The sequence below is a fragment of the Emys orbicularis genome, chromosome 2 (genome assembly GCF_028017835.1).
Source record: "Emys orbicularis isolate rEmyOrb1 chromosome 2, rEmyOrb1.hap1, whole genome shotgun sequence".
In the NCBI taxonomy this organism is placed as follows: Eukaryota; Metazoa; Chordata; order Testudines; family Emydidae; genus Emys; species Emys orbicularis.
Genome location: NC_088684.1, coordinates 242,769,105 through 242,794,746, shown reverse-complemented (window position 1 = coordinate 242,794,746; position 25,642 = coordinate 242,769,105). Strand labels below are relative to the sequence as shown.

Below are 25,642 nucleotides of genomic sequence, written 5' to 3'. Positions count from 1 at the left end.
CAGGAGAGCATCTCCCATTGATGTAAGGCAATACACTCCACACTCTGGATTAGGTTAGATTTTCCACATCCCTAAGGGATGCAGTTATACCAACCTAAATCTATAGTGTAGACCCCAGATCAGTGAAATAGGAGCCACTGATCTCCCTTGCAGGACAAGAAGAGGAACTATTGCTACCTCCATCACTCTCTTCTGCTCCAAGAGGTGCCACTGCATTGGATGAGAAGGCACTACACATCAAATAAAACTTGTCCTCAAAACTTTTTCATTGGTCTTAAATATGTAGAAGCTAATATAACTTTACAGTACACAGTTTAACACTATGAGTAAAATTTTCAAAGGAGTCTCTGTCCCATTTTCAAATATGACAGGCCCTTAAGAGCATAAGTCCCATTGAACTTCAGCGAGACTTATATCTTCACTACAAGTGCTACAGCAGTACAGCTGCAATGATGCCACTGTAGCGCTGTAGTGTAGACACTTGCTACTGCGACAGAAAGGGTTTTTCCATCACTGTAGTAAATCCACCCCCTTGAGAGGTGGTAGCTAGGTCACTGGAAGAATTCTTTCATCAATCTACCAGTGTCTACACGGGGGCTTAGATCAGCCTAACCATCTCTCTCGGGGTGTGATCTTTCCACATCTATGAGCAAGATAGTTAGGTTGACCTAAATTTTACATGTAAAGCAGACCTTAGGCTCCTAAGTTGCTTCTGAAAACGGGACTTAGGTGCTTTTCAAAATTTTAACCTGTATCACTAATATGTCTGCTGCATTTTATGTTCTATAAATGTTTTGTGATTTTGGTACTTCATTATAAATAAACCTATTATTAGCCATAGGTTTCATACAGTATTTACTACTATAAATTCAAGTTCCAAGAAGTCAAGGCACATTTAGCAGCCCACACCGTGTGCATAGTCTTTACTTATATCCTTTGTCAGTAGATAGTAAAAATCATTTAAAATATTGTAGGTATACTTACACTTCACCATGTCAATTACTAAAATAAATCCTTTTCTATGCAAATATGGTAGAGAAACATTTTTAGCCTTCGTTTTAAAGAACGTTCATTTATTCTCCAGAAAAGATTGTATAACAATTTATATAAAAGAAAATGAAAAGGGAAAAATCACTTCTTTTTAAATTTCACAAAAGGTAACGTCATAAGATCATAAAGAATGGCCATACTGGGTTTCACCAACAGTCCATCTAGCACAGTATCTGTCTTCCGACAGTGGCCAGCATCACATGCTTTAGAGGGAATAACAGAACAGGGCAATTATTGAATGATCCATCCTCTGTCATCCAGTCCCAGCTTCTGGACTGGATGACAGAGGATGGACCTCTCCTCTAGGAACTTATCTAATTCTTTTGTAACCCATTTGTACTTTTGGCCTTCACAACATCCCCTGGCAAGAAGTTCCACAGGTTGATGGTATGTTGTTTGAAGAAATAATTCCTTCTGTTTGTTTTAAACCTGCTGCCTATTAATTTAATTGGGTTACCCTGGTTCTTGTGTTATGTGAAGGGGTAAATAACACTTCCCTATTCATCTTCTCAAACCATTCATGATTATATAGACCTCTATCATACCCCCTATTAGTTGTCTCTTTTCTAAACTGAGCAATCCCAGTCTTTTTAATATCTCCTCATATGGAAGCTGCTGTTCCATACCCCTCATCATTTTTGTTGCCCTTCTCCATATGTTTTCCAATTCTAATATATCTCTTTTGAGATGGGGCAACCAGAACTGCATAGCAATATTCAAGCGATGCATACTATGTGGGCATACCATGGCTATATATAGTTGTATTATGATGTTTTCTGTCTTATCTATCCCTTTCCTAATGATTCCTAACATTGTTAGCTTTTTTGACTGCTGCTTCACATTGAGCAGATGTTTTCAGAGAACTATCCACAATGACTCCAAGATCTTTTTTTGCCTCTGTCTTCACAAACAAGGTCAGCTCCCAGACTGCTGGACTGGGCAGCACAGTATGGGGAGGAGGTGACCAGCCCTCCGTGGAGAAAGAAGTGGTTCGGGACTATTTAGAAAAACTGGATGAGCACAAATCCATGGGGCCGGATGCGCTGCATCCGAGGGTGCTAAAGGAGTTGGCGGATGTGATTGCGGAGCCATTGGCCATCATCTTTGAAAACTCATGGCGATCGGGGGAGGTCCCGGATGACTGGAAAAAGGCTAATGTAGTGCCCATCTTTAAAAAAGGGAAGGAGGAGGATCCGGGGAACTACAGGCCAGTCAGCCTCACCTCAGTCCCTGAAAAATCATGGAGCAGGTCCTCAAGGAATCTATTATGAAACACTTAGAGGAGAGGAAAGTGATCAGGAACAGTCAGCATGGATTCACCAAGGGGAAGTCGTGCCTGACTAACCTAATTGCCTTCTATGAGGAGATAACTGGCTCTGTGGATGAGGGGAAAGCAGTGGATGTGTTACTCCTTGACTTTAGCAAAGCTTTTGATATGGTCTCCCACAGTATTCTTGCCACCAAGTTAAAGAAGTATGGGCTGGATGTATGGACTGTAAGGTGGATAGAAAGCTGGCTAGATCGTCAGGCTCAACGGGTAGTGATCAATGGCTCCATGTCTAGTTGGCAGCCGGTTTCAAGCGGAGTGCCCCAAGGGTCGGTCCTGGGGCCAGTTTTGTTTAATGTCTTTATTAATGATCTGGAGGATGGTATGGACTGCACTCTCAGCAAGTTTGCAGATGACACTAAACTGGGAGGAATGGTAGACACGCTGGAGGGTAGGGATCAGATACAGAGGGACCTAGACAAATTGGAGGATTGGGCCAAAAGAAACCTGATGAGGTTCAACAAGGACACGTGCAGAGTCCTGCACTTAGGACGGAAGAATCCTATGCACTGCTACAGACTAGGGACCGAATGGCTAGGTAGCAGTTCTGCAGAAAAGGACCTAGGGGTCACAGTGGACGAGAAGCTGGATATGAGTCAACAGTGTGCTCTTGTTGCCAAGAAGGCTAATGGCATTTTGGGCTGTATAAGTAGGGGCATTGCCAGCAGATCGAGGGACGTGATCATTCCCCTTTATGCGACATTGGTGAGGCCTCATCTGGAGTACTGTGTCCAGTTTTGGGCACCACACTACAAGAAGGATGTGGAAATATTGGAAAGAGTCCAGCGGAGGGCAACAAAAATGATTAGGGGTCTGGAGCACATGACTTATGAGGAGAGGCTGAGGGAACTGGGATTGTTTAGTCTGCAGAAGAGAAGAATGAGAGGGGATTTGATAGCTTTCAACTACCTGAGGGGGGGTTCCAAAGAGGATGGAGCTCAGCTGTTCTCAGTGGTGGCAGATGACAGAACAAGGAGCAATGGTCTCAAGTTGCAGTGGGGGAGGTCTAGGTTGGATATTAGGAAACACTATTTCACTAGGAGGGTGGTGAAGCACTGGAATGCTTTACCTAGGGAGGTGGTGGAATCTCCTTCCTTGGAGGTTTTTAAGGCCCGGCTTGACAAAGCCCTGGCTGGGATGATTTAGTTGGGAATTGGTCCTGCTTTGAGCAGGGGGTTGGACTAGATGACCTCCTGAGGTCCCTTCCAACCCTGATATTCTATGATCTCTGTCTTGAGTGGGAACAGTTAATTTAGACCTCATCATTTTGTATATACAGTTTGGATTATGTTTTCCAATGTGCATTATTTTGCATTTATCACCCTTGAATTTCATCCGCCATTTTGTTGCCCACTCACCAAGTTTTGTGAGATCCCTTTGCAACTCTTCAGTCAGCTTTGGACTTGACTATCTTGAGTAATTTAGTATTGTCTCTACACTTTGTCACCTGTTTACCCCCTTTTCTAGATCATTTATGAATGTGTTGAACAGCAGAGGTTCCAGTACAAAGCCTTGGAGGACCCCACACTCTATCTCTCTTCATTGTGAATTTACTCCTACTCTTTACAGTTTTCTTTTTCTTTTTGGCATAAAGGATCTTTTATTAGCATTTCACATTAGCAAACTAATCCAGACTAGTGTAGGTATTGTAGCAATGCAAACATAGGAAATGAGGAATTTCCGTCTGCCCTTTTCAAGCATCATTCTCTGTTTATGTAAGACATACTAAAATATCATTACTTATGTTTGTACTGTGACACATTTATTCATATTGCTGTCTCCCCTTAAGATTATGCTGCACAATAGCTCTACAAACAGGAAGAATTGTATATTCACTCTTTCCATTAAAAAGAACAAATATTAGTTGTCATCAGTATCTTGTTAACAATTTAAAAAGGGCCATCAACTTGCACAAATTAATATTTAATTTAATTTAAATGGAAGCATACAGAAAGCATTTGTTCTACATAGCTGTTAAGAACAGTCTTAGGTTACGTTCTTTGCTAATTCAGTTTGGAAAACAGTACTATAATGTTGGCAAGCTTCGGAACATTTTCTATTTTGATTTGACACAACGAAGCAGTAGCATACCTCAACATCTTCCACAAAAGAGATAAACAAATACTAAGCTCTTAACCATTACTCTGTCCATGAGCCAGCACTACTGACCTTGGCTCAGATGCCTTTAATAAATATAAACAAACAAACAAGCCAACTCCTCTCCCCCGCCCCTCTCCCCCCCCCAAAAACCCTGTGGGATTCTTGGAGCAACCCAAAGCCTGATTCTACAAACCTTCACTCCTGTGCGTCATCTTATTTACTTCACTGAATCCACTGGAACCACTTATGAGAATATGGGCTTACCAGACTGGGCCCCAAACATTATCATCCTCTGATCTCTTCCTTGGATTTCCTCAAAATGTACATGTGAAACTAATTCTTGAGATATTAATCTCTTTCTTATACTGTAGCCAATATAACAATAAATAAAAATAAATAAAAGTTTGGGGGAAGATACATTTTCCTGAGCTATTTTTGTTCCTAATTTCTAATACAGCCCTCTTAACATTCATAAACATTCATAGTATGACATTTACCCACTTCAGAGATGTGTTCTTAAATAATTTCACCACCACAAAGCAGATGGAGTATAATTTGCACCACTTTAGTCATTCTGAAGTTATTTACACTCAAGCTTTTCATTAGGAACTACTTCTATTAATATTTTCAGGTCAATAGAATCTTCACATTGACTATTGGTAAATTTAATTAACTGAACTTTGAGCACCCCAACAGACATTCATAATTTCCAATATTTATTTGAAGATGTATGTATTTACTTGAACTTTGTATTTTAATCTCACTGCGGAAATACTACAGGTCAAAATCATTTTCAGTGTCCCATCTATCCCTGATAAATCAAAACAATAATTGTCCCATCCATCATCTCAGTATGCCGGGATCTTATTATGGTTGATTCTAAAAATCTATAAAAAAAAAAAAAAAGCAGTGCTAGCTCTCTATTTTAAAAAAATGTTTCATCTGCTTCAATGGTTTCTTGTAGATGCAGTGGTGCAGTCTCAGTAATGACCATTTATCCAACTGAGGAATGATAGTGACAAACGCCAAAAAGAATCCTGCTGTTATGGACTGGGAAGTAAGCAGTCTGGCCTAGTAGTCAGAGCAAGAGTCAGCTCTAGTGGGCAGAGCACACAGGCAGGTTGGGGAACAAAGCCAAGGGTTAGCACCTGAGTCAACTACCAATTGCCAGAGTCAGAACCAGGAAACAAAGCTGAGGGTCAAAGCCAAGGTCAGATACCAAATGCCAGAGCCAAGGTTCAAGCCAGAGTCAGGGTCAGTAGTCAGAGCTCAAGGTCAGAGCCAGGACTGGTAAATGATTATTGGAGATGAGATGTAAGGGCAGGAAGTGGAGGAGAGGCAAAGATCAGGCACAGAGGAGGAGTACCGTGGGGACAGGAGTGAGGCAGGAGCCAAGAGTGGAGAGAAATGAGGAACATGGTTGGGTGCAGGAAGCGGACACAAGCAGGGTCCGATGCAGCCACAATCGGAAATCACCTTGTTGCTCGACAACTTCCTGTACCTCCTTCTGACTTAAATAGAGTGGTTGGACCAATCAGTGGAGCCGGGCGAGCCTCCAATCAGGGCTCCTGTGGGTGGTGCCTTGACTGAGGCTATAATCCTACTAGCTTCTCCACCCACTAGGTTTCAGCAGACACTGGGTGGAGGCCAGCAGCTTTCAGCGGTTGTCTAGATCAGTGGTCTCCAAACTTTTTTGATCGCGCACTCCTATCAGTAAAAAATTTTTGAGTACGCACCCCCTGCCGCGCGGGCTCTACCATTTTTGCTGAACCAAAACAAAAAACAAAAAAAAAGGCGCTCCTCCTGCTGTGCACCCCCAAGGATCCTCGCGCGCACCCCACTTTGGAGACCACTGGTCTAGATCAAGACAACTCTATGGCCACTTCATCTAGAAAGATAGTGGCTGTGGCCAGATTCTGAGTAGTACCTTACAGTAGTTCAATTGATTTCAATTATACTATGTTTGCAGAGCCAGGGTAGAAGAATCTGGCCCTGGATAGAGACCCTTGAGAATGGAGGATTGGGGTTAGCAGGGTTAAAATGAGCATGAATATGAGTGAGTGTGTGTTATGGGTGGAGGGGGAGGGTAGGGTAGCGTAGATAATCTTCATGTCTTCAGTAGAGATGCAGAGTAGACCCTATTCATTCAGTAATTCATTTAAACTACAATACTGAAATGTATCTCCTGCACCCCTCAGAAGCAGTGCAAAGGCTTGGGGAAGTCAAGGGTAACAGAGCAGCTGAGGGAGAGGGAAGGAGCCTGGGAATGAACCTGAAGGGTTGATGGGTATGGGTAGAAGTATGGAGCAGGTTTTTGGGGGGGGAGGGAGGGATGGTTGAGTAAGAGATACTGTGCAGGCACATGCATATATATGGAAACATTGAATAAGCAACAAAGCCAAAGGCAAAAGCTCTGCCAAAAAATGAATATGCATGCTGTTGCCAGTACCACACAGGTTGAATCAAATTCAAATGTAAACAATTTACTTTTATTCTTTTACCAAAAAAAAAAAAAAAGATATTCTGCTTGGTGGAAATTCAAAGATCAAAACACAGTCAGTTATAAATCAAGTATATTTACTTAGCACATTGCAAAGTAATGAGTCTGTGCCTCTTAATTCTAGAAAGAATGACTTTTCTGAACTGGTGGGAAATTACATTACAAGGAATAATATATAGTAAACATTATTTAAAAGTATGGATAAAAGTGGCCAAAACAAATATTAGTTACTAAGAATGTTTTAAAATCAATATAATTAGTTCAGACTGTGAATGTTGGAAATTCTATAAATGATCATGAAGTATTTCCATTTTTTTTTATAATCCAAGCATTTGGTAGGAAATACCTTAAAGAAATTTGTTCATATTGAAATGTAACTGAAAATGTCCTAACCAATATCCTTTTCTTTTATAAAAACCATACAGAAGTTTCTGAACACTGAAGTAATTTTAAATTAAATTGTCTTTGTTACAAATATAACAATACATATTTTATACCTAATAATATAGCAAGGCTGTCTAAATTACAGCAGCACATCCCTCCCTGCTTAGGGACAGCAGCACTGCTCAGAATCTCCGAAGTGCTACAAGCTGCAGCCCAGCTCCCACCACACTCTTCCCGCCCCCACCCCCCAAAGGAGTGCCCTCTATGCCACAGCTTGCAAGGGAGTTTCCTGAAGACAACCTGATGCTCTTCCTCAGTTTCCAAAGGGAGGAGTTGACAAAAGCCAGGTGGAACCGCTACAGTGTAAATCTGATGACCACTGTCCTCTATGCAGGAGTTTCAAGAGCTACCATAGACTTATGGCTGCAGTAACAGCCACACTGCCACTGGGGGATTTGTCCCTATCCGTTTAAATGGCTGAAGCATTTCACAAGCTCTGCGGTTAGACACAGAAAATATGACAACAAAAACCCTCATGATAAAAACTAAGAAATATGTATTAAAAAAAGGGTTATATGGCACAGTATAAACTTTTAAAACATATTTAATACATTTAGTGTTTGGTACAATGAAATCAATGGAGAATTATTACTAAGCCTGCCTGAAACAAATCAAGATTGCGTAGGCATGCTACAGTAAAATCAGTGCAGAAATTCAACTGCATCCAGAAGGAAACAGAAAATTTCCCTAAAAAATCACATTAAAACATGAAAACTCAATTTTAAAACGACTAGAGTGGTGAAAATTTACCAATTATGGATTAAACAGGGTATCGTCTATAATATTCTCTCCCTAGCTATGCCCAGATTTTAAGGAATGATGGGTTTATTAGCAAAAGGATGTTTAGATGAGCTGTCACGTACACTGAGTCTGACTATCTCAACATAACTAACCATTGCTCTTCACCATGAAGCTGATTGTGAACTCCCCTGCAACTGAGAAAAATCGTCATTGTTAGGAATAGTATCTTTATCTGTAACCAGCTGATGAGGCAATAAAGTTACTAAAATACTCTGAACTGTGAATATAAATTTCAATTTAAATAAAGTTTAACGTGCAATCTATAGGGTTGAGAATTTAAGTACTAGAATCCAAATAAAGCTTTACAATTTGATCAAAATGTTAACTGCTATATAAAAGCAGAGAAAAAAGAGTGATTCATCTCAAGTTAGTGAGGAAAAAGTGTGTTACAAACAGGCTCTCTTACATTTATGTGGATATAAAAAAAAGACACTCAGTACAAAACAGATTTCAGTAATAGTCTATAAAGAAAAAATACAGACAGTAAAGATAAAAATACCATATCCAAAAATGAGGATTCTTCCCACTTACAGTACATATTTACATAAAGATATAAATAACAAAGAAATCTGTATATTGTATTAGTTTAAGTGTATACAGCTATTTATTGGTTAAAAAATAAAGTCTGCCGCAACCAAATAGTTCACTTGTAAATTTAGTTTGGGTTCAATGAACTGATTTGTTTTTAATCTTCCTGGTCTGGTCCCCATGTACCTCCAGTATTGAAGGAGCACAAATGAAGGTTTAAGCACCAACAATCTGAAGTGAAAGTGCCCATGAACAACTGCGACTGACATCACTGGATTCCGTTGTTCATGCTGAGCAACATGCAAAAAAACAACATAGGTAAAAATAATTTGTTGGCAACAGGTGATTTTTTCTCTCTGAGTCTCTGTTATTTTAAATATCTATATATTTCTGTTATTAAGAGGTAACAGTCCAATACTAACACCTTTCAGTGTACTGAAAATATTTCAGAGTAACTAGTTACAGATTTGAAGATGAAACAGCTCAAATTTGATACTCCCATTATTTGTTTTCACAAACTGTTCCAATTCAGTGTTTATTTCCTATCTCATTAAACTATCAAACATAATTACAACAGACACATTTTGCAGCTTGCCATCTTTATGTGCTGTATATTTTCCTTTCCTCTATTTATCCTGGAATTACAGCTCTCAAAAGCATTTTTTTCCACATTTAAATAAATAAAAAAAATAAATTAATGGAGATATCCCATCTCCTAGAACTGGAAGGGACCTTGAAAGATCATCGAGTCCAGCCCCCTGCCTTCACTAGCAGGACCAAGTACTGATTTTGCCCCAGATCCCTAAGTGGCCCCCTCAAGGATTGAACTCACAACCCTGGGTTTAGCAGGCCAATGCTCAAACCACTGAGCTATCCCTCCCCCCCTTCTCTAAAAATCACAAGATTCAGAATAACGCACACTATAAAAAAAATCTAGGTAACATAACCTTGTTTAAACTTCATGAGTAAGAAAGCAAGTTTATAAACCGGTTAGTCACAACGTTATTTTTATGACAAGTCTATATGCCTTGATCATTTTGGCTGACAAGGTGGTGGGAGAATTCTCAATTAGCAATTAAAAGTTTGATAGTTAAACAAGTCTAAAAAGGTCATGTGTAGAGACATAAAATAGTAATCTCATCATTTTCTATAGAGCTTGTTAAACTCCTAGAAACCCTAATAGTGGAGACAAATTGAGTAATTCTCTGACCTTTCCAAGCCAAAAAAAAAAAAAAGGATAATTATTTAGTGAAAACCTAAAAGGTTACCAATTATTTCTCTCAACAGCTCATCTTAGCCCTGGTCTACACTGGAAAGGCTGGGGGAAATCGATCTAAGTTACGCAACTTCAGCTACGTGAATAACGTAGACGTACTTAGATCGACTTACCGTGGTGTCTTCACCGCGGTGAGTCGACTGCTGCCACTCCCCCGTCAACTCTGCTTGTGCCTCTCGTGGCGCTGGAGTACAGGAGTTGACGGGAGAGGGCTCGGGGGTCGATTTATTGCGTTTAGACTAGATGCGATAAATCGATCCCCGCTGGATCGATCGCTGCCTGCCGATCCGGCGGGTAGTGTAGACATACTCTTACTCAGATTGGCAATTCACAATCACACTGGAAAGTTTGTTTGTGGGATGCTTCATCTGAGCACTTGCGTTCCTTTATTAAGATTCCACAGCTGCAATAAACCAACTAATTTATTGTCCACTGTGTAAGGTTTACAGATGTGGAGAGTTCTCAATAGACACACTAATTAATACCCAGAAGGGAAAGGAAACAATGCTTAACTAGCAGGGTGCTGGGCAAGCTGATCTAAAGCCAGTCCTTATAATTTCTATTATTCTGCAGGAGTACAGACATTTAGCTGTGCATCCTCTCGTGACACACAGCAGTACTCATTAGTGCAAGACTCAGATCCAGAATTGCCAAAAAAAAATCCTGAGTCAGACCTGTAGTAAGTGAAGGCCCAGTATGAGGCCTAAGGCCTGAACTAAAGTAATGGTCAAGACTTTGCTAACATAAAGCAAAGTTAAGCTGTGAGCCAGAGGCAGGCCCTGCTCACAGAAGCTGGCAAGGAAAGGGCTGATGCTGCAAAAAGAGACATACCTAACAGGTACTGGACACCAGATATCAGAACATACACTATACTGGAACATTCCACAGATAACATGGAACAGGCCGACCCATCCCAATGACAGGGGCAAAAGGGTAAAATGATGGATAGAGTTGTTTTGAGCGAACCAACATGTACAAGGTAAGAGGCGGCACCTTACTACGTAGAGGGGTTGTACCTTGCTACGTAGAGGGGTTGCACCTCAATACGTCAGGAGTGATGTGTAACTTGTTTGTACCTGTGTATAAGAATGTATCCCTGGGGTGGTGTCTTTGTCCGGCCACGGGGGCAGTGGAAAGTCCCGCCACTGAGCCGGGTCCTTGCCAAGAGGCACTTTCTCGTAGTATGCCCGGTAAACTAAGTAATCTACGGGGAACTGCAATTGTGTCCGAGATCGCAATAAACCTAGTCGACGTAACTTTGCATCTTACTAGACTCTGTGGTTATTGGGGGTTCTCTTCGGGTCTGCTGTGTCAGCTATTTGCGCAAAGCTGGGGCAGCACACAGAGGGAACAGACGCACGCAGCCGAGTAATATCAACATAGGAGAAAGCAGAGCACCACACCGGTAGCATCTGACAACAAGACCCAGAGCATAATGAGAGGTGGCTCAAAAATCATGAGGTTTATTTTTAAAAAGAACATTGTGTAGTTTGGTCTGTCTTTATTTTTGACCTCATCACCCTCACCCCTCCAAGTGTGCATATGTGACAATTAGTGTCACTAACTCTCCCAAATGCATATAAAGTGATTATGGTCCCTGCTACAGGAGCTCTCACCCCACATCTGCCTGCCAAATCAATCCTGTCCCCACAGCTCCCACATCAGCTCTGCTCCACGCTCACCTGCCCCCACATCAGTTCTGTCCTCCCTGCCTCACCTCTGCTCCAGGAGTGTTGCAAGGAGGGAGAAGAAAGATGGGAGAAGCTGTCTTGTAGTTCATAGGAGGAGAAGGGAGCAGTGCCATAGGGATGTGCTGGCCGCCGCTTCCCGCAGCTCCCATTGGCCAGGAACGGCGAACTGCGGCCATTGGAAGCTGCGGGGGGGCATGCCTGCAGATGGTTAACGTCTGCAAAATGTCTCGCAGCCCGCAATCAGCTTATAGGGAGGAGAGTAGCCTTCCACCAAGGGTAAGCCTTTTTTTCCCTGCTGCCAGTAGCCCTTCTGCAGCTTGTCTTCCTTCTCTTCCTCTTTCTCACCAGAAGAGGGGTTTTTAAAGGTCGCAGGCAGCCCTTAATTGGACTCAGGCATCCTAGGACTGATATACCCACCTTCTACCACTTTTTGGTGGCTGTCCAGTCTGACTTTGTCACAGTCTGGTTTATTTAACCATCTGGCTTAAGTGTACCACTGAATACAAATTCAGGATGTTCTCAAATAATTAATGTCTTATAAATATATACTTAATTATATTTGTTAAAACTTCCTGTTATTACAGGATCCCTTCATCCTTTTTCTTTATTAGTATCAAAATTATAACTGTTAACAGTCTACACTTTTTTTCCAAATAATGCAAAGCTCTCTTTTAAAGACTATACTTACTGACACATTTAAATCCTTTAACTGCATGTAAACAGTCCCAAATTTGAAGTTTAAAAGAATGATTAAGAAAGAAAGCTGTGTAATTCAATATAAACTCTCCTAACTTTAGTTAAATTGGTCTTTTCTGCTCTACAATTGTTATATAAAGAAAGAAACCAAATGCTTTTCCACTTTGAACTGAAAGTTTGTGTTTGTCATTCATATCTTCCTTTTATACAAGAAGAAGAATTGTGTTCAAGAAATTTTCTCTGTGTTTGAACCAGCAATGTTTGGAAACTAAGAGTTAAGGTTAAGAGTCTTCCTTTATTATCTCAATTCTGTCTAAGTATTCAACAGACTGGGTATATAACTTCATGTCCTGATCTGAGACTTCTGTAACACAATGGGACAAGAGAAGAATGTACAATATTATCCATAAGTTTAAATCTTTAGTTTTATCAGTTCATGTCATTTTAGGCCCCAAATCCAACTTACTACCCCTTATTCACACATGCATCCCATTGATTTCAATTAGGTTAGCCATGTGAACAAGTCAAGCTCGATTTGGTCTATTTATCTTGCATTCTTTTAAGGAAAAATGCAACTCATTCTGCCACTTCCTACTCACCACTCATTTCTCCAGGATTTCTTGACAAAATAGCAAATACAATCTATGGTATCAGGGTTACTTAGAAATTTAGTTTGTGGTCATCTGAAATAATTCAGTTCATTGATATCATCAGCAGTAAAGGCTTCTGTGAAGATGTGTAGATTTCCAGGTTCATTACAATCTAGCATGTTACTGCAGCTGCTATGTAGACATACAAAAGTCTTTCATCTTAATAAGAGATACATGGATATGTACTGTCCCAATTAATTAAACCCAATGGACCAAATTCTGCCCATGGTTGCACAATTAATTCAGTATGGTTGCACAGGTGTCACTAAGGGCAAAGTTTGCTTTAATGTCTTTTTACAAAAAACAGATCTTAGGGATTTTTTGCTGAAAAAAGAAGCTATTGTACCTTTGCTGCTTTTCTAAGTAAGAAACTATTTTACCCTATTAGTATAGGATATTTCTCCAGCAGGAGAAGGTCAGTTTTGATTAAACTCTCTCTTCTTCAAAAAGCACAGACGACCAGTTGCAGAATTCTGGATAAGCTTACACCTCCTTTTAGCATCCCAAGTTAGATGCCACACCACTTCAGTTTCGGACACGTGGTTGATGCAAATCATTCTTCAGGGAAATGGGAAATTCTGCTCCCTAGTTTCAGCTCTGAGCAGAGGTCTATGTAATCTTTGTCATAAAATGACTTTTATGGGTGGGAGCAGAGCTCCCTCTGGGCTTTCTTCCCAAACCTCGGATCTGTGACTTTCCTTTGGATAATCTATTGTCCCTTCGCTGGTACTTCTGTGAGGATGAGGACTGAAAGTGTCTCCTGGGGGCACTTCATGACAATGGGAGGGACTGCGCAGATTTTGTGACATTATCAGTCACTACCTTGTCTAGCTTTTCTCTGAAAAGGAAGGAACCTGTAAACTTGGCAAAGAATAGGACCTGCTTAGAATGAGTATCCAACTTCCAGGGTTGGAACCATAGATGACACCTGGTTTCTGAGCTGGAAACCAGAAACCAGGGCCCTGGCTGAGAACTTCATTGCATTCATTGAGGCATCAGCTGTGAATGCTGTTTTTTTTTTCCCCCTTGTACATATTGGGGTCCAGGAAGTGGGCGTAAGCCCGCCCACTGCTAAAGGATCCCCCCTGAGCCTAAGGGGCGGATCGACAGGGCCTGAAACCCAAATGATTACGGGGGAGAACTAATGTAATAACAGGGACAGGAGTGCGGTCAAAGGGTCAAAAGAAGGGAACAGCTGTGAATGCTGTTGCTAGGGAGACTCTCTTTAAAATGGAGTCAAAGTCAGGATGATCCCTGTCCTTTAGGGCTCTGAGATCTTCCAGCCAGGAAAGAGATGCCCTTGCAAAGCAGGTAGCTGCTACAGACACTCTGAAGGAGACCAAGGAGGACTCAGAGTCCTTCCTGAGAGTGGCCTCCACTTCTCTATCTATTGGGTCCTTAGGATAGAATTCCCCTTCTGAGGGAATGACCATATCCTTTGCTAGAAATACTACAGTGGCATCTACCTGAGGTACCTCAGCGATAGAGGCCTTGGGTTCCTGTATCTTTATAGAATAGGTCATTTTTGTTAATGTGCTTGCCCTAATCAGGCTTGTTCCATTCATCCCTGACCATGTCCTCAAAGGCAGACTGCGGGGGAATTGCAGTCTCAGGGAAGGATTTCGAGGGGCAAAATTTACACTGAGGCTTGCTCTCAAGAACCTGTTCAGGTTGGATCTGAATCGTGGAGACAGCCCTTCTGCACATGGCCTCAGATTTCTCGGGGGAAAAAAAGCTCTTGTGTTTTTTCCCCCAGTCTTGTTTGGATTCAGAGGCCCATAGTTCGCCTTCCTCAGTGGAGGAGAAAAAAGAGGAGCCAGAGGGCTCATACCACCAAGATTTTCTGAAATTCCCCCCCCCCCCTTTTTTGATTTCTTTTCTCTTTGCATGCTTTGCAGGTGTAGGAGCTCTGTTGTGGCTTTGAGGCCTTTTGCAGCTTGCCTTTTCCAGAAGCCCTCAGGAAAGTCCTCTCTCCGATTCCTCCCCCTCCTTGGTCCCATTCCCATGGGGGTGGAACTCATTACCAGAGCCCTTCTGTTCAAATTGGGAAGGATGAGGGCTGTTTAAGAGCACTGCAACTTTTCCCAGACCACTCAGGACCCACTCTAAGACTTGGGGGGGAGGGATTTGTGGTCCCACAAGCCCTCCTCTTTGTTCCCTGGGGACTTACCCCCTGAGTTGGGTGGTTGGTGTCCTTGTCTTTAGAGCCTTTCCCTGATCTGTTCTTCCTGGTCCATTCTTTTCCATGTTGGAGCCATGGCTGCTTTGATGAGTATGTCATCAACCTACCTGTGCCTCTCAGAGCCCTGAGACCTAAAGCAGTTAGGGTCAGCTGGCTGGGTGCAGGCTGGGCACAATTCACCATCTGCTGAGCTTGGGAAGGCTGCCTGACAAATGGAGCACTTCTTGGATCTGACCCGGTGCTTTCTTGGTTGCTCTACCATGCCTGTACAGGGGCAGAGGAGCCAGCAGAGAGATGCTGCAGTGGAGGCTCAGAGAGAATTGAACCATCAGGCTGCTTAAGACCGACCCAGGGAAGAAGAAAGAAGCCTGAAATAGAGAAACTGATCACCACTGCCCCCAAAAAAGGGAGAAAAATAAAGATAGAAATAAAAGTAGTAGTTTGGGCTTGAAATTAGACGAAGGTTTCTAACCATCAGAGGGGTGAAGTTCTGGAACAGCCTTCCGAGGGAAACAGTGGGGGCGAAAGACCTCTCTGGCTTTAAGATTAAACTTGATAAGTTTATGGAGGGGATGGTTTGATGGGATAACGTGATTTTAGTCAATAGATCAATAACGTGCCATCGCTGGTAATTAGTAACAATGGTCAATGATGGGATATTAAAAGTTACTACAGAGAACTTTTTTCCGGAGGGTCTGGCTGGAGAATCTTGCTCGCATGCTCGGGGTTCAGCTGATAGCCATATTTGGGGTCGGGAAGGAATTTTCCTCCAGGGTAGATTGGCAGAGGCCCTGGAGGTTTTTTGCCTTCCTCCGCAGCATGGGGCAGGGGTCGCTTGCTGGAGGATTCTCTGCGACTTGAAGTCTTTAAATCATGATTTGGGGACTTCAACAGCTGAGTCAAGGGAGAGAATTATTCCAGGAGTGGGTGAGTCAGCTTTTGTGGCCTGCATCATGCGGGAGGTCAGACTAGATGATCATAATGGTCCCTTCTGACCTTAAAGTCTATGAGTCTATGAGTCTATAAGAAGTAGGAACAGTGTAACTGCCAACTGACCACAGCTGCAGAGAATGGGGGAAGCGGAAGCAAAGGGAGTGTGGCCAGGCTGTGAAATACCAAATTTCTGATCGCTTCTGTGAGCTGCAGAGTAGAGGGGAGCAAACCAGACATCCAGAATTGTGGGAGACACTGGGGTGCAGAAAAGAAAGACTCGGGGAACCATGTTCCTCTGTGAGGAAATGTGAAGAATTCTCTCTCCATACATCTCCCCAAATTCTATTGAGTTCCAATTCCTTGGGCTCTGAGGATTGCTGGCCATGTCGCTGTCCTACACCATGAACCTGCAAACTCCCTTAATTCTACCTCCACAAGCTCAGACCAGTGGAATCTTCTCACTACCTCCTTTTCCTGCTCTCATCTATTTTTCTACAGGTCAGGAATATTTGACCCTAAATATAAAATGAACAAATTTACTAATTAACCATATGACTTTTTTTTTTTAAACCCTCATTTCCTTGGGGGGGGGGAAAGGTTAAATTAAACATTATATTGTGGATTTCAGTAAACAAGATTTAATTTGTGTTTGCCCATGTTCCACAAGATTGTGTCTTGGAAAATATGTGTTCAGTAAGTAGTGAAGGAATAAATTCCATGTAATCACTCAGAACACAAACAAGAGTTGTTGCTAAATGAATCCAACCTTTGTATCAATATTATTATTTTAGAATTTCATGCAAAGTTACATTGATAGAGGTTACCCTTTGTTTACAAGCACATGCTCTTCTTGAATGATTGACACAGTATTTACAGTATACAGTACAGATAATTTGTGCCAATTATAGAGGCCTTTAGTTTTGCTTCACTTTTTCTGAGTAACTGCCTAGAAACCTTTTGTCCATAAAAAAATATAATGCTTTAGTAAATCAAAAAAATTCTCAGCATCACTTTATAATTAGTAAACAAAACCTATACTTAATAGCTGCAGGATACAGTCCATCCATCCAAAACCCTGGTTCAGCAGCTGTTCAACAATCTGGGATTAAGATCAATTCAGATATTTTGTGGTTGTTATGATCTTTGCTTTAGCAGACATACATACAACTATTCTTAACTTTAAAAGGATATACTTGGTATGCTCATATCCCATATTTGATCCATCTATATATAAGAAAGGGCATTCTGATATATCCTCTAACAGGAAACTATAACCTGTACTTGAAGGATGATGGTCTAATAGGTCCCTATTAGACTTATTAATTATTTTAGTGTGTACTGCCTGCCTGAACTCCTCCAAACTACATTTCAGCTGTTACATAAGTGTTTCCTGACCCAAGGATGCCAAAGTCTACTCTGGAAGAAGCACTGCTTAGATAAGAACAGGAGGAATTTAGAAAGCTTTATGACACCTGATCTCCCCCTCCCTCTGATCTCCCCCCTCTCCCATTAAAAGTGTGCTGCCACAACAAAGCAGAATGTGATTATTTGCAAGCCACCCATATTCTGCCCCCACAACCACGTTCTCCTTATTCCAGACAGCCATAGGAACAACTATATGGGTGTACGTTCATACCATATGTGGCCCAAAATTCTCTCCACCTGCTTCCATGGCACTCAGCTACACTGCAAGAGCACATAAGGGAAATCTTCATGTGGCAATGAATTGATAATCCCGTGCTAAGCACAATATAGCCTCTGCTGAGTAAGGAAGAGGTATCAGAGAGCAAAAATTGACAAAAACCCCAAACCAACACTCTCACCTTTCCATACTCCATATAAATACATAAATAAATAAATACATATACCAAAACCCTAAACAACCCAAGATAGGGGAGAAGATACTGGTAGACACGGCAGAGAGGTAAGATAAGAGCCAAGTGTAGACAGATCCACAGAAGCCAAGGTAAACAATCCTTAACAATGCTTGTAGTGCTTAGAGATTTCGGCACACCACATATATCATCATACATTAATCTGATATTCTTGCTACATAAAAGGTATAAAGGGAGGACAAGGCTAGAAGTAAAACTACTGGTAAATGTCTTGCCCCTTAATAGTTACATTTATTTAAAAACACTGCTCTACAGCCAAAATGCTTCTGAAATAAATGTAGTCAAACTTTACTAATTCTGGGTCACTGAGAACGAAAATGATGCTTAAAATTGTTGATTGGCTCTAGTTTTCAAGATATGCTATTGGGTCAGTATATACGACCCTTGACTTGGGAATGGCGGAGGATAAGTGAGTTATAAAGGGAAGGGATCTCAATTTAAACCAGAAATGACTAAAATACATCTTTGACTGGATCTATGAATAAATCTATGACTGGGTTTGGACAGTACTTGCTTTTTAGGCAAAACAATGAATGATGCAATCTGAAGCTGGTATTGCATCATACATGATATGAATTGCATCATGTTATTCCTAGAAGTCATGGATGATGCAATCATAACGAAGCTTACATCACTCTGTTGAACAAATTGCCCTATATCAGCTCTAGAAATCATACAGTGTCGTGCTCTCTTATTTGTCAGTGTTTGATTTTGCAAAGGAACACATTTCTGTTTAGCCAAAGTGAGCAGAGATGCCTCGTACTTGTGTGAACAGTGCAGATAACTTCTGCTATGTTTGTGGTGAAGTGACTTTTGCATCACAAAAGCGCAGTATAACCACTATGGTTAAGAAAGCCTATCACCTTTATTTTGGCTGCAAAATTGGAGATCAGGACAAGAGGTGGGCCCCACACATATGCTGCAACACTTGTGCAACAAATCTTCGCCAGTGGTTGAACAGGAAAAGGAAATCTATGCCTTTTGCAGTGCCAATGATTTGGAGAGAGCCAACAGATCATACCAGCAATTGTTACTTCTGCATGGTGCCTCCAGTTGGGAAAGGTGTGTCAAAGAAGAAAAAGTGGACTGTGCATTATCCAAACATTCCATCAGCTATACGCCCAGTACCCCACGGAGAAGGACTGCCGGTTCCTGATGCACCAGAATCATTCTCACTTGAGTCAGACGAGGAAGAGGAAGAGGATGAAACTTCTGGTCCTGAACCATCAATGTCACAGGACCCACATTTTCTCCCATCCTCCTCCTCTGAACCACACCTCATAACACAAGGTGAACTGAATGACCTTGTCAGGGATTTGGAACTACCCAAGAGTAAGGCAGAGCTGTTGGGCTCCAGACTACAGCAGTGGAATCTCCTGGCAGGTGATGTTAGGGTTTCCATGTTCCGTGACCGTCAAAAGGATCTTGTCCCATTCTTCTTCATGGAAGGTGATCTTGTAGCCTGCAACAACATCGATGGTATGATGGCAGCCCTCAACATCGTTCACGATCCAGATGAGTGGAGACTGTTCATTGATTCATCGAAGACGAGTCTTAAAGCTGTTTTACTGCATAATGGCAATGTTTTGCCATCAATTCCAGTTGGTCATGCAGTCCATATGAAGGAAACCTATGACAAGATGAAACAACTTTTGAGGTGCATAAACTATGACCAACATCAGTGGCAGCTTTGTGGCGATTGGAAGGTTGTTGCTCTCTTGCTTGGTCTGCAGACTGGATACACAAAGTACTGCTGTTTTCTCTGCGAATGGGATAGTCGTGCAAGAGATTCCCACTACATCAAGAAAGACTGGCCACTCCGACAGTCATTGGAGCCTGGGAGGAAAAGTGTTCAGCATCCACCACTTATTGAATCAAGGAAGATTTTGTTACCACCCTTACACATCAAGCTGGGTCTGATGAAGAACTTTGTCAAGGCCATTGACAAAACACAAGCAGCTTTCAAGTACCTCCGTGGAAAATTTCCAAGGTTAAGTGAAGCTAAGATAAAGGAAGGTGTCTTTGTTGGTCCTCAGATTCGTGAACTTCTTCGAGATGATGCATTTGACCATGCACTGCGTGGCAAGGAAAAGACGGCCTGGAAAGCCTTCCAGTTAGTGGCAATAAATTTTCTCAGAAACAACAAGGCAGACAACTACAGGTTGTTGGTGGAAAACCTCCTCAAGGCATACAAAAGCCTTGGTTGCAACATGTCACTAAAGATACATTTTTTGCACTCTCATCTAGATTTTTTTCCACCGAACTGCGGAGCAGTGAGCGACGAGCGCAGTGAGCGACGAGCACGGCGAGCGATTTCACCAGGACATTGCAACAATGGAGAAACGCTATCAGGGCAAATGGAGCCCATCAATGCTTGCAGACTATTGCTGGACAGTGACAAGAGATGCTCCATTTAATGAATACAAGAGACAAGCCAAGAAGCGCCGAGTAGACACTGAATCTAAGTGTTAAGTGTTACATAAACAGGACAGGTGAAATATTATCATGTAAAGCAACCATAAACACATGAAAAGACCTAGGTTTACAATTTATGATTAAAACTCTACTATCTACACAATATACATAGACATAAAATGTAAAAAACTTAAATATCTTAGAAACAGTAGCCAATCAGTTGTTTTAATTGTCATATTTGAATTCAGCACATCAAAATACATAATAAATAGCACATTTTATCTCTGAAGCAGACGACTTCTCAAAAATTGTAGACCAGTGAAATTAGTCAGAAAGAGTTTAGGAGGAGCCACAACCAACTATATGACTGTAAAAGCTGATACATTACACTGTAATTTATAAACTTCTTAAAATGAAGATCTGCTGCACTGTTTTGGCTCTATAGGACTCATTATGATCATTCATGTAAATGTAAGTAAAATTATTTTAAAATTCCCTTATGTTATAAGTAGTAACAGATCAACAGAGATATTACATTTTATTATGTAATACAGATTTAGGGATTTTTTAATATGAGGATTAGTGATTTGAGACTGGATCTCAAGGGCCTCAAGGAAACCATTTTGAAGCACTTGGAGGAGAGGTAGGTGATCAGGAACAGTCAACATGGATTCACCAAGGGCAAGTCATACCTGACCAACCTGATTGCCTTCTATGATGAGATAACTGGCTCTGTGGATATGGGGAAAGCAGTGGACGTGATATATCTTGACTTTAGCGAAGCTTTTGATACGGTTTGCCACAATATTCTTGCCAGCAAGTTAAAAAAGTATGGATTGGAAGAATGGATTATAAGGTGGCTAGAAAGCTGGCTAGATTGTCAGGCTTAACGGGTAGATATCAATGTCTTGATGTCTAGTTGGCAGCCGGTATCAAGCGGAGTACCCCAGGGGTCGGTCCTGGGGCCGGTTTTGTTCAACATCTTTATTAATGATCTGGATGATGGGATGGATTGCACCCTCAGCAAGTCTGCAGATGACACTAAGCTGGGGGGGAGAGGTAGATATGCTGGAGGGTAGATTTAGGGTTCAGAGTGACCTAGACAAATTGGAGGATTGGGCCAAAAGAAATCTGATGAGGTTCAACAAGGACAAGTGCAGAGTCCTGCACTTAGGACAGAAGAATCCCATGCACCGCTACAGGCTGGGGACCGACTGGCTAAACAGCAGGTCTGCAGAAAAGGACCTGGGTATTACAGTGGATGAGAAGCTGGATAGGAGTCAGCAGTGTGCCCTTGTTGCCAAGAAGGCTAACAGCACACTGGGCTGCATTAGTAGGAGCATTGCCAGCAGATTGAGGGAAGTGATTATTCCCCTCTATTCGGCACTGGTGAGGCCACATCTGGAGTATTGCATCCAGTTTTGGGCCCCCCACTACAGAAAGGATGTGGACAAATTGGAGAGAGTCCAGTGGAGGGCAATGAAAATGATCAGGGGGCTGGGGCACATGACTTACGAGGAGAGGCTGAAGGAACTGGACTTGTTTAGTCTTCAGAAGAGAAGAGTGAGGGGAGATTTGATAGCAGCCTTCAACTACCTGAAGGGGGGTTCCAAAGAGGATGGAGCTCGGCTGTTCTCAGTGGTGGCAGATGACAGAACAAGGAGCAATGGTCTCAAGTTGCGGTTGGGGGGGGTGTGTCTAGGTTGGATATTAGGAAACACTATTTTACTAGGAGGTGGTGGTGGAATCTCCATCCTTAGAGATTTTTAAGGCCTGGCTTGACAAAGCACTGGCTGGGATGATTTAGTTGGTGTTGGTCCTGCTTTGAACAGGGGGTTGGACTAGATGACCTCCTGAGGTCTCTTCCAACCCTAATCTTCTATGATTCTATGATCTGTTTCAGTAAGTCTATGAAAATCCTTTTCATCTTCTGAATTACAGAACCAGTAGACATAAAAGATCTTACAGACCTATCTTGCCTAAATAGCTTCCATGTACAGAATGAATGATAGGGAAATTTATAATTTCAGGGGGAAAAAAATCACTCAAGGCTTAAACCTAGCATTCAAGTTATGCAAGTAGTATAGCTGGTTTACAATAGATGAGTCAGTGTAGACCAGGGGTCCCCAACGCGGTGCCCGCGGGTGCCATGGCGCCCGCCGGGGCATCTATGTGCGCCCACCTACTGGCCGCCGGACAAGCACCTGCTGAAATGCCGCCAAGAAGCGGCAACGTCAAGAAGCGCTGCCGTTGAAATGCTGCCGATTTTCGGCGGCATTTCGGTGGCGATGCTTCTTGACGTTGCCGCTTCTCGGCGGCATTTCGGCAGCTGCTTTTCCAGCAGCCACGGTCCTTGGTCTGGCGCCCGCCACACAGAAAAGGTTGGGGACCACTGGTGTAGACACACACACCAAAATTTAATCTTTGAGAGATTATCTAAATATCTTCAACTTTTCAGTTAAAAAAGTAATGCACAGTGGTTACTTTCTAAGCGAAATAGTTTATGTGATTTAATTTTTATTTGCCAGCATTTGTAAAGGTACCCTGTCATATTACATTTTGAAAACCTAAGTCATTTTGAAGCCCTATGTGCAAAAGGTGTTTGAAACCACTAAATTATTTTATCTGTGGTTGAATAATTTAATAAGGGCCATCTTGATTTTTCACTCCAAATTTGATTTCAAAGTAACTTTTGACCTTCATCTGAGACATTGAATTTTAAATTTCATTTTAGAAAGATTATATAATCTGAAAATATACATCTGAATAAAATACATCCCTCTACACAGGGGTTTATAATAGAAGTTAACAGAAGGAGAATTACAGTTATTTATAACAGTATTCCTATAATAATATTAATAAGTCTTTAAATATTAGTGACCTGATTTTCAAAGATGTTAAGTATCCACAACTCTCATTAAAATCAATTGGATTTTTGAGGCCTCAGCACTTTTGGAATAAAGGCTAAAATGTTTGAACTATAGTTGTGATTAATCAGCCACATGTAACTCTAAATAACTACTATATTCCAAAAATGTAGTAAAAAATACATTTATTCCACTTCTTTAAACATCAGTTGAATATTTAATATTTGCCTCTTTTAACAGGTGGCTCTATGAAGCTATAAAGCTGCCTGCACAATGAAAACTATATATGCACTAGTGGCAAAGTAGTCTACTGTGTTTTGTAAACAGAACATATCCCCAAACAAAAAGGTTTATTTTAAATAGCTTTTCTAAGTACAAAGATGCTGCAGATTGCCTTGGCAATCTTCTGCTACTGGAGACATGGATACTGGAATGGAAAACACTTGAAAAATCAATTTTGATTACAAATACTTTTAATATTTTCCATTTTAAAAAGCTGCAAATGCCAAGTTTTAAAAGTTAACAACAGGAAAAGAAAGGCTCAAGCATGTTCACAATTTTTTATTCTTTTTTACTATTTACCATTTTTTCTCTCTAATCAAATCACTTGCATTTTTGCCTGTAACCAGAGGCTCTACTGAATATTGAACATGAACAGGCAAGAATCTTTTCAACAAAACTTTACCTTGTCATATTTATTTCCCTTTGATTTTTTAAAATGAAGAAGATTCTTATCATTAATCATATAGTTTACAAAAGTAGATAATTTGCAGGTATAAAGAGAATTACATACCTTATTGTAGTGGATGAGAAGACCATAAACCAAAATATGTTTCTTTTTCACTTCCTTTGCAAATTCCTTTATCCCAGCCAGTTCTTCCATTCCACTGCTGAAAGACATATTTTCTGAAACATTCAAATGGACCTGCAAAGGGGCGCAAAAAGCAAACAATTACTACATTATATTACAAAGTATATTCCGTTAGATCTCCAGATTTTTTAAAAAAAAATTTAGATAAACACAAAATATAAGATAGCAAAGGATTTATTTATAAATTTGTATTAATGTCATGCTCCATGACTTAAATATTTAATAAGAGGAAAACTTTTCCAAATCTAGATAAACCAACATGCCAGAAGTGAGCAGAACAGAATGTGCTCTCTATATTTAAGAGTTTATTAATTTTAAAAAAATCTCTAATCCCTGATCCATCTTTCATGCAATTGTTTAGTATCAATGCATTCACAAATCGAATCCTCATCTGAAGAAATCAGAGAAGAGTACAGATGTTTTCCTTTAACAACTTTTAGTTTTTCAACATGGAATCACATTCTCAAGAATATTTGCTGTATCTGTTCTATGTCTGGGACACTGCATTTGTAAGTTGCATTCTGTACTATGTTGGACTTCAGCATTGTAAAGAGAAGTACGGTAACTAGTTCTCACACTTTGACTCAGGCCTGACAACAATCCAACAATTTTGATCTTCATCTCTTCACAAAGTTTCTATTAAGCACAGAAAACCAAGATTTAAGAAGGACATTTCTTCATATAACGTTTTTCATATGATGCCACTGCTATGCTACTGGATAGTTAAAACGAGTCTCATAAAACACAAAAATAAAAAGCTACTTTGCAGAAAATTAAAGTCCCTAAATTCTTAATGGGATTTTGTGTTTTTGAAATATTTGATTTGAGATTGAGTTTTGTCATTACCAGTCCTGCCTCACTTTCCTGATGGAGGCAAGAGCTAGTGAGTCATGCTTTGACAACACTTGTGCTTTTCTTCTGCTCTACTTCAAGCCTTACAGAACCCTCATTACTGCTTCAAAAATATATTGTGTGTCTATATCGATGTCCATCACCATGACATGTTTACGAAAAGCTAAAGTAATTAACATTTTTAATAAGCAGAAATTCACAACTAGAAGGCATCTTACACTAAAGGGAAAACTTGTTACGAATATTATTTTGAAATAGGATGCAACATCCTCTACCTGCCATCAGGGAAAGGGCCTGATTGTTGAAGATTCTGACAATGTATATTACATGAAAAAAAATGTGCTAGTGTGACACCGAGTCTGCATGTTCATACTACATTATCAAATCATGAAATTCAAGAGTTAATATTGGTGATGGCATCTTATCTTCATGACATTGCACATTTTGCATATTTTATTATATACATTTTACAACATAAACAGGATTATATTCTACTATATATTTAACAAGAACATTAAGAATAGAAAATATCACTACTGATTATTATAGGACCCAGCTCTTATA

General features: G+C 40.9%; 1 protein-coding gene across 1 annotated transcript in view; it reads right to left on the bottom strand.

The window, feature by feature from the left end:
- The window catches only part of CRPPA (CDP-L-ribitol pyrophosphorylase A), a 184,359-nt gene that overhangs the window by 52,855 nt on the left and 105,862 nt on the right, over nt 1–25,642 (bottom strand). The window contains exon 9 of the mRNA XM_065399871.1: nt 24,149–24,280. Within this exon, the coding sequence (XP_065255943.1) occupies nt 24,149–24,280 (132 nt within the window). The remainder of the gene's footprint in view (nt 1–24,148; nt 24,281–25,642) is intronic.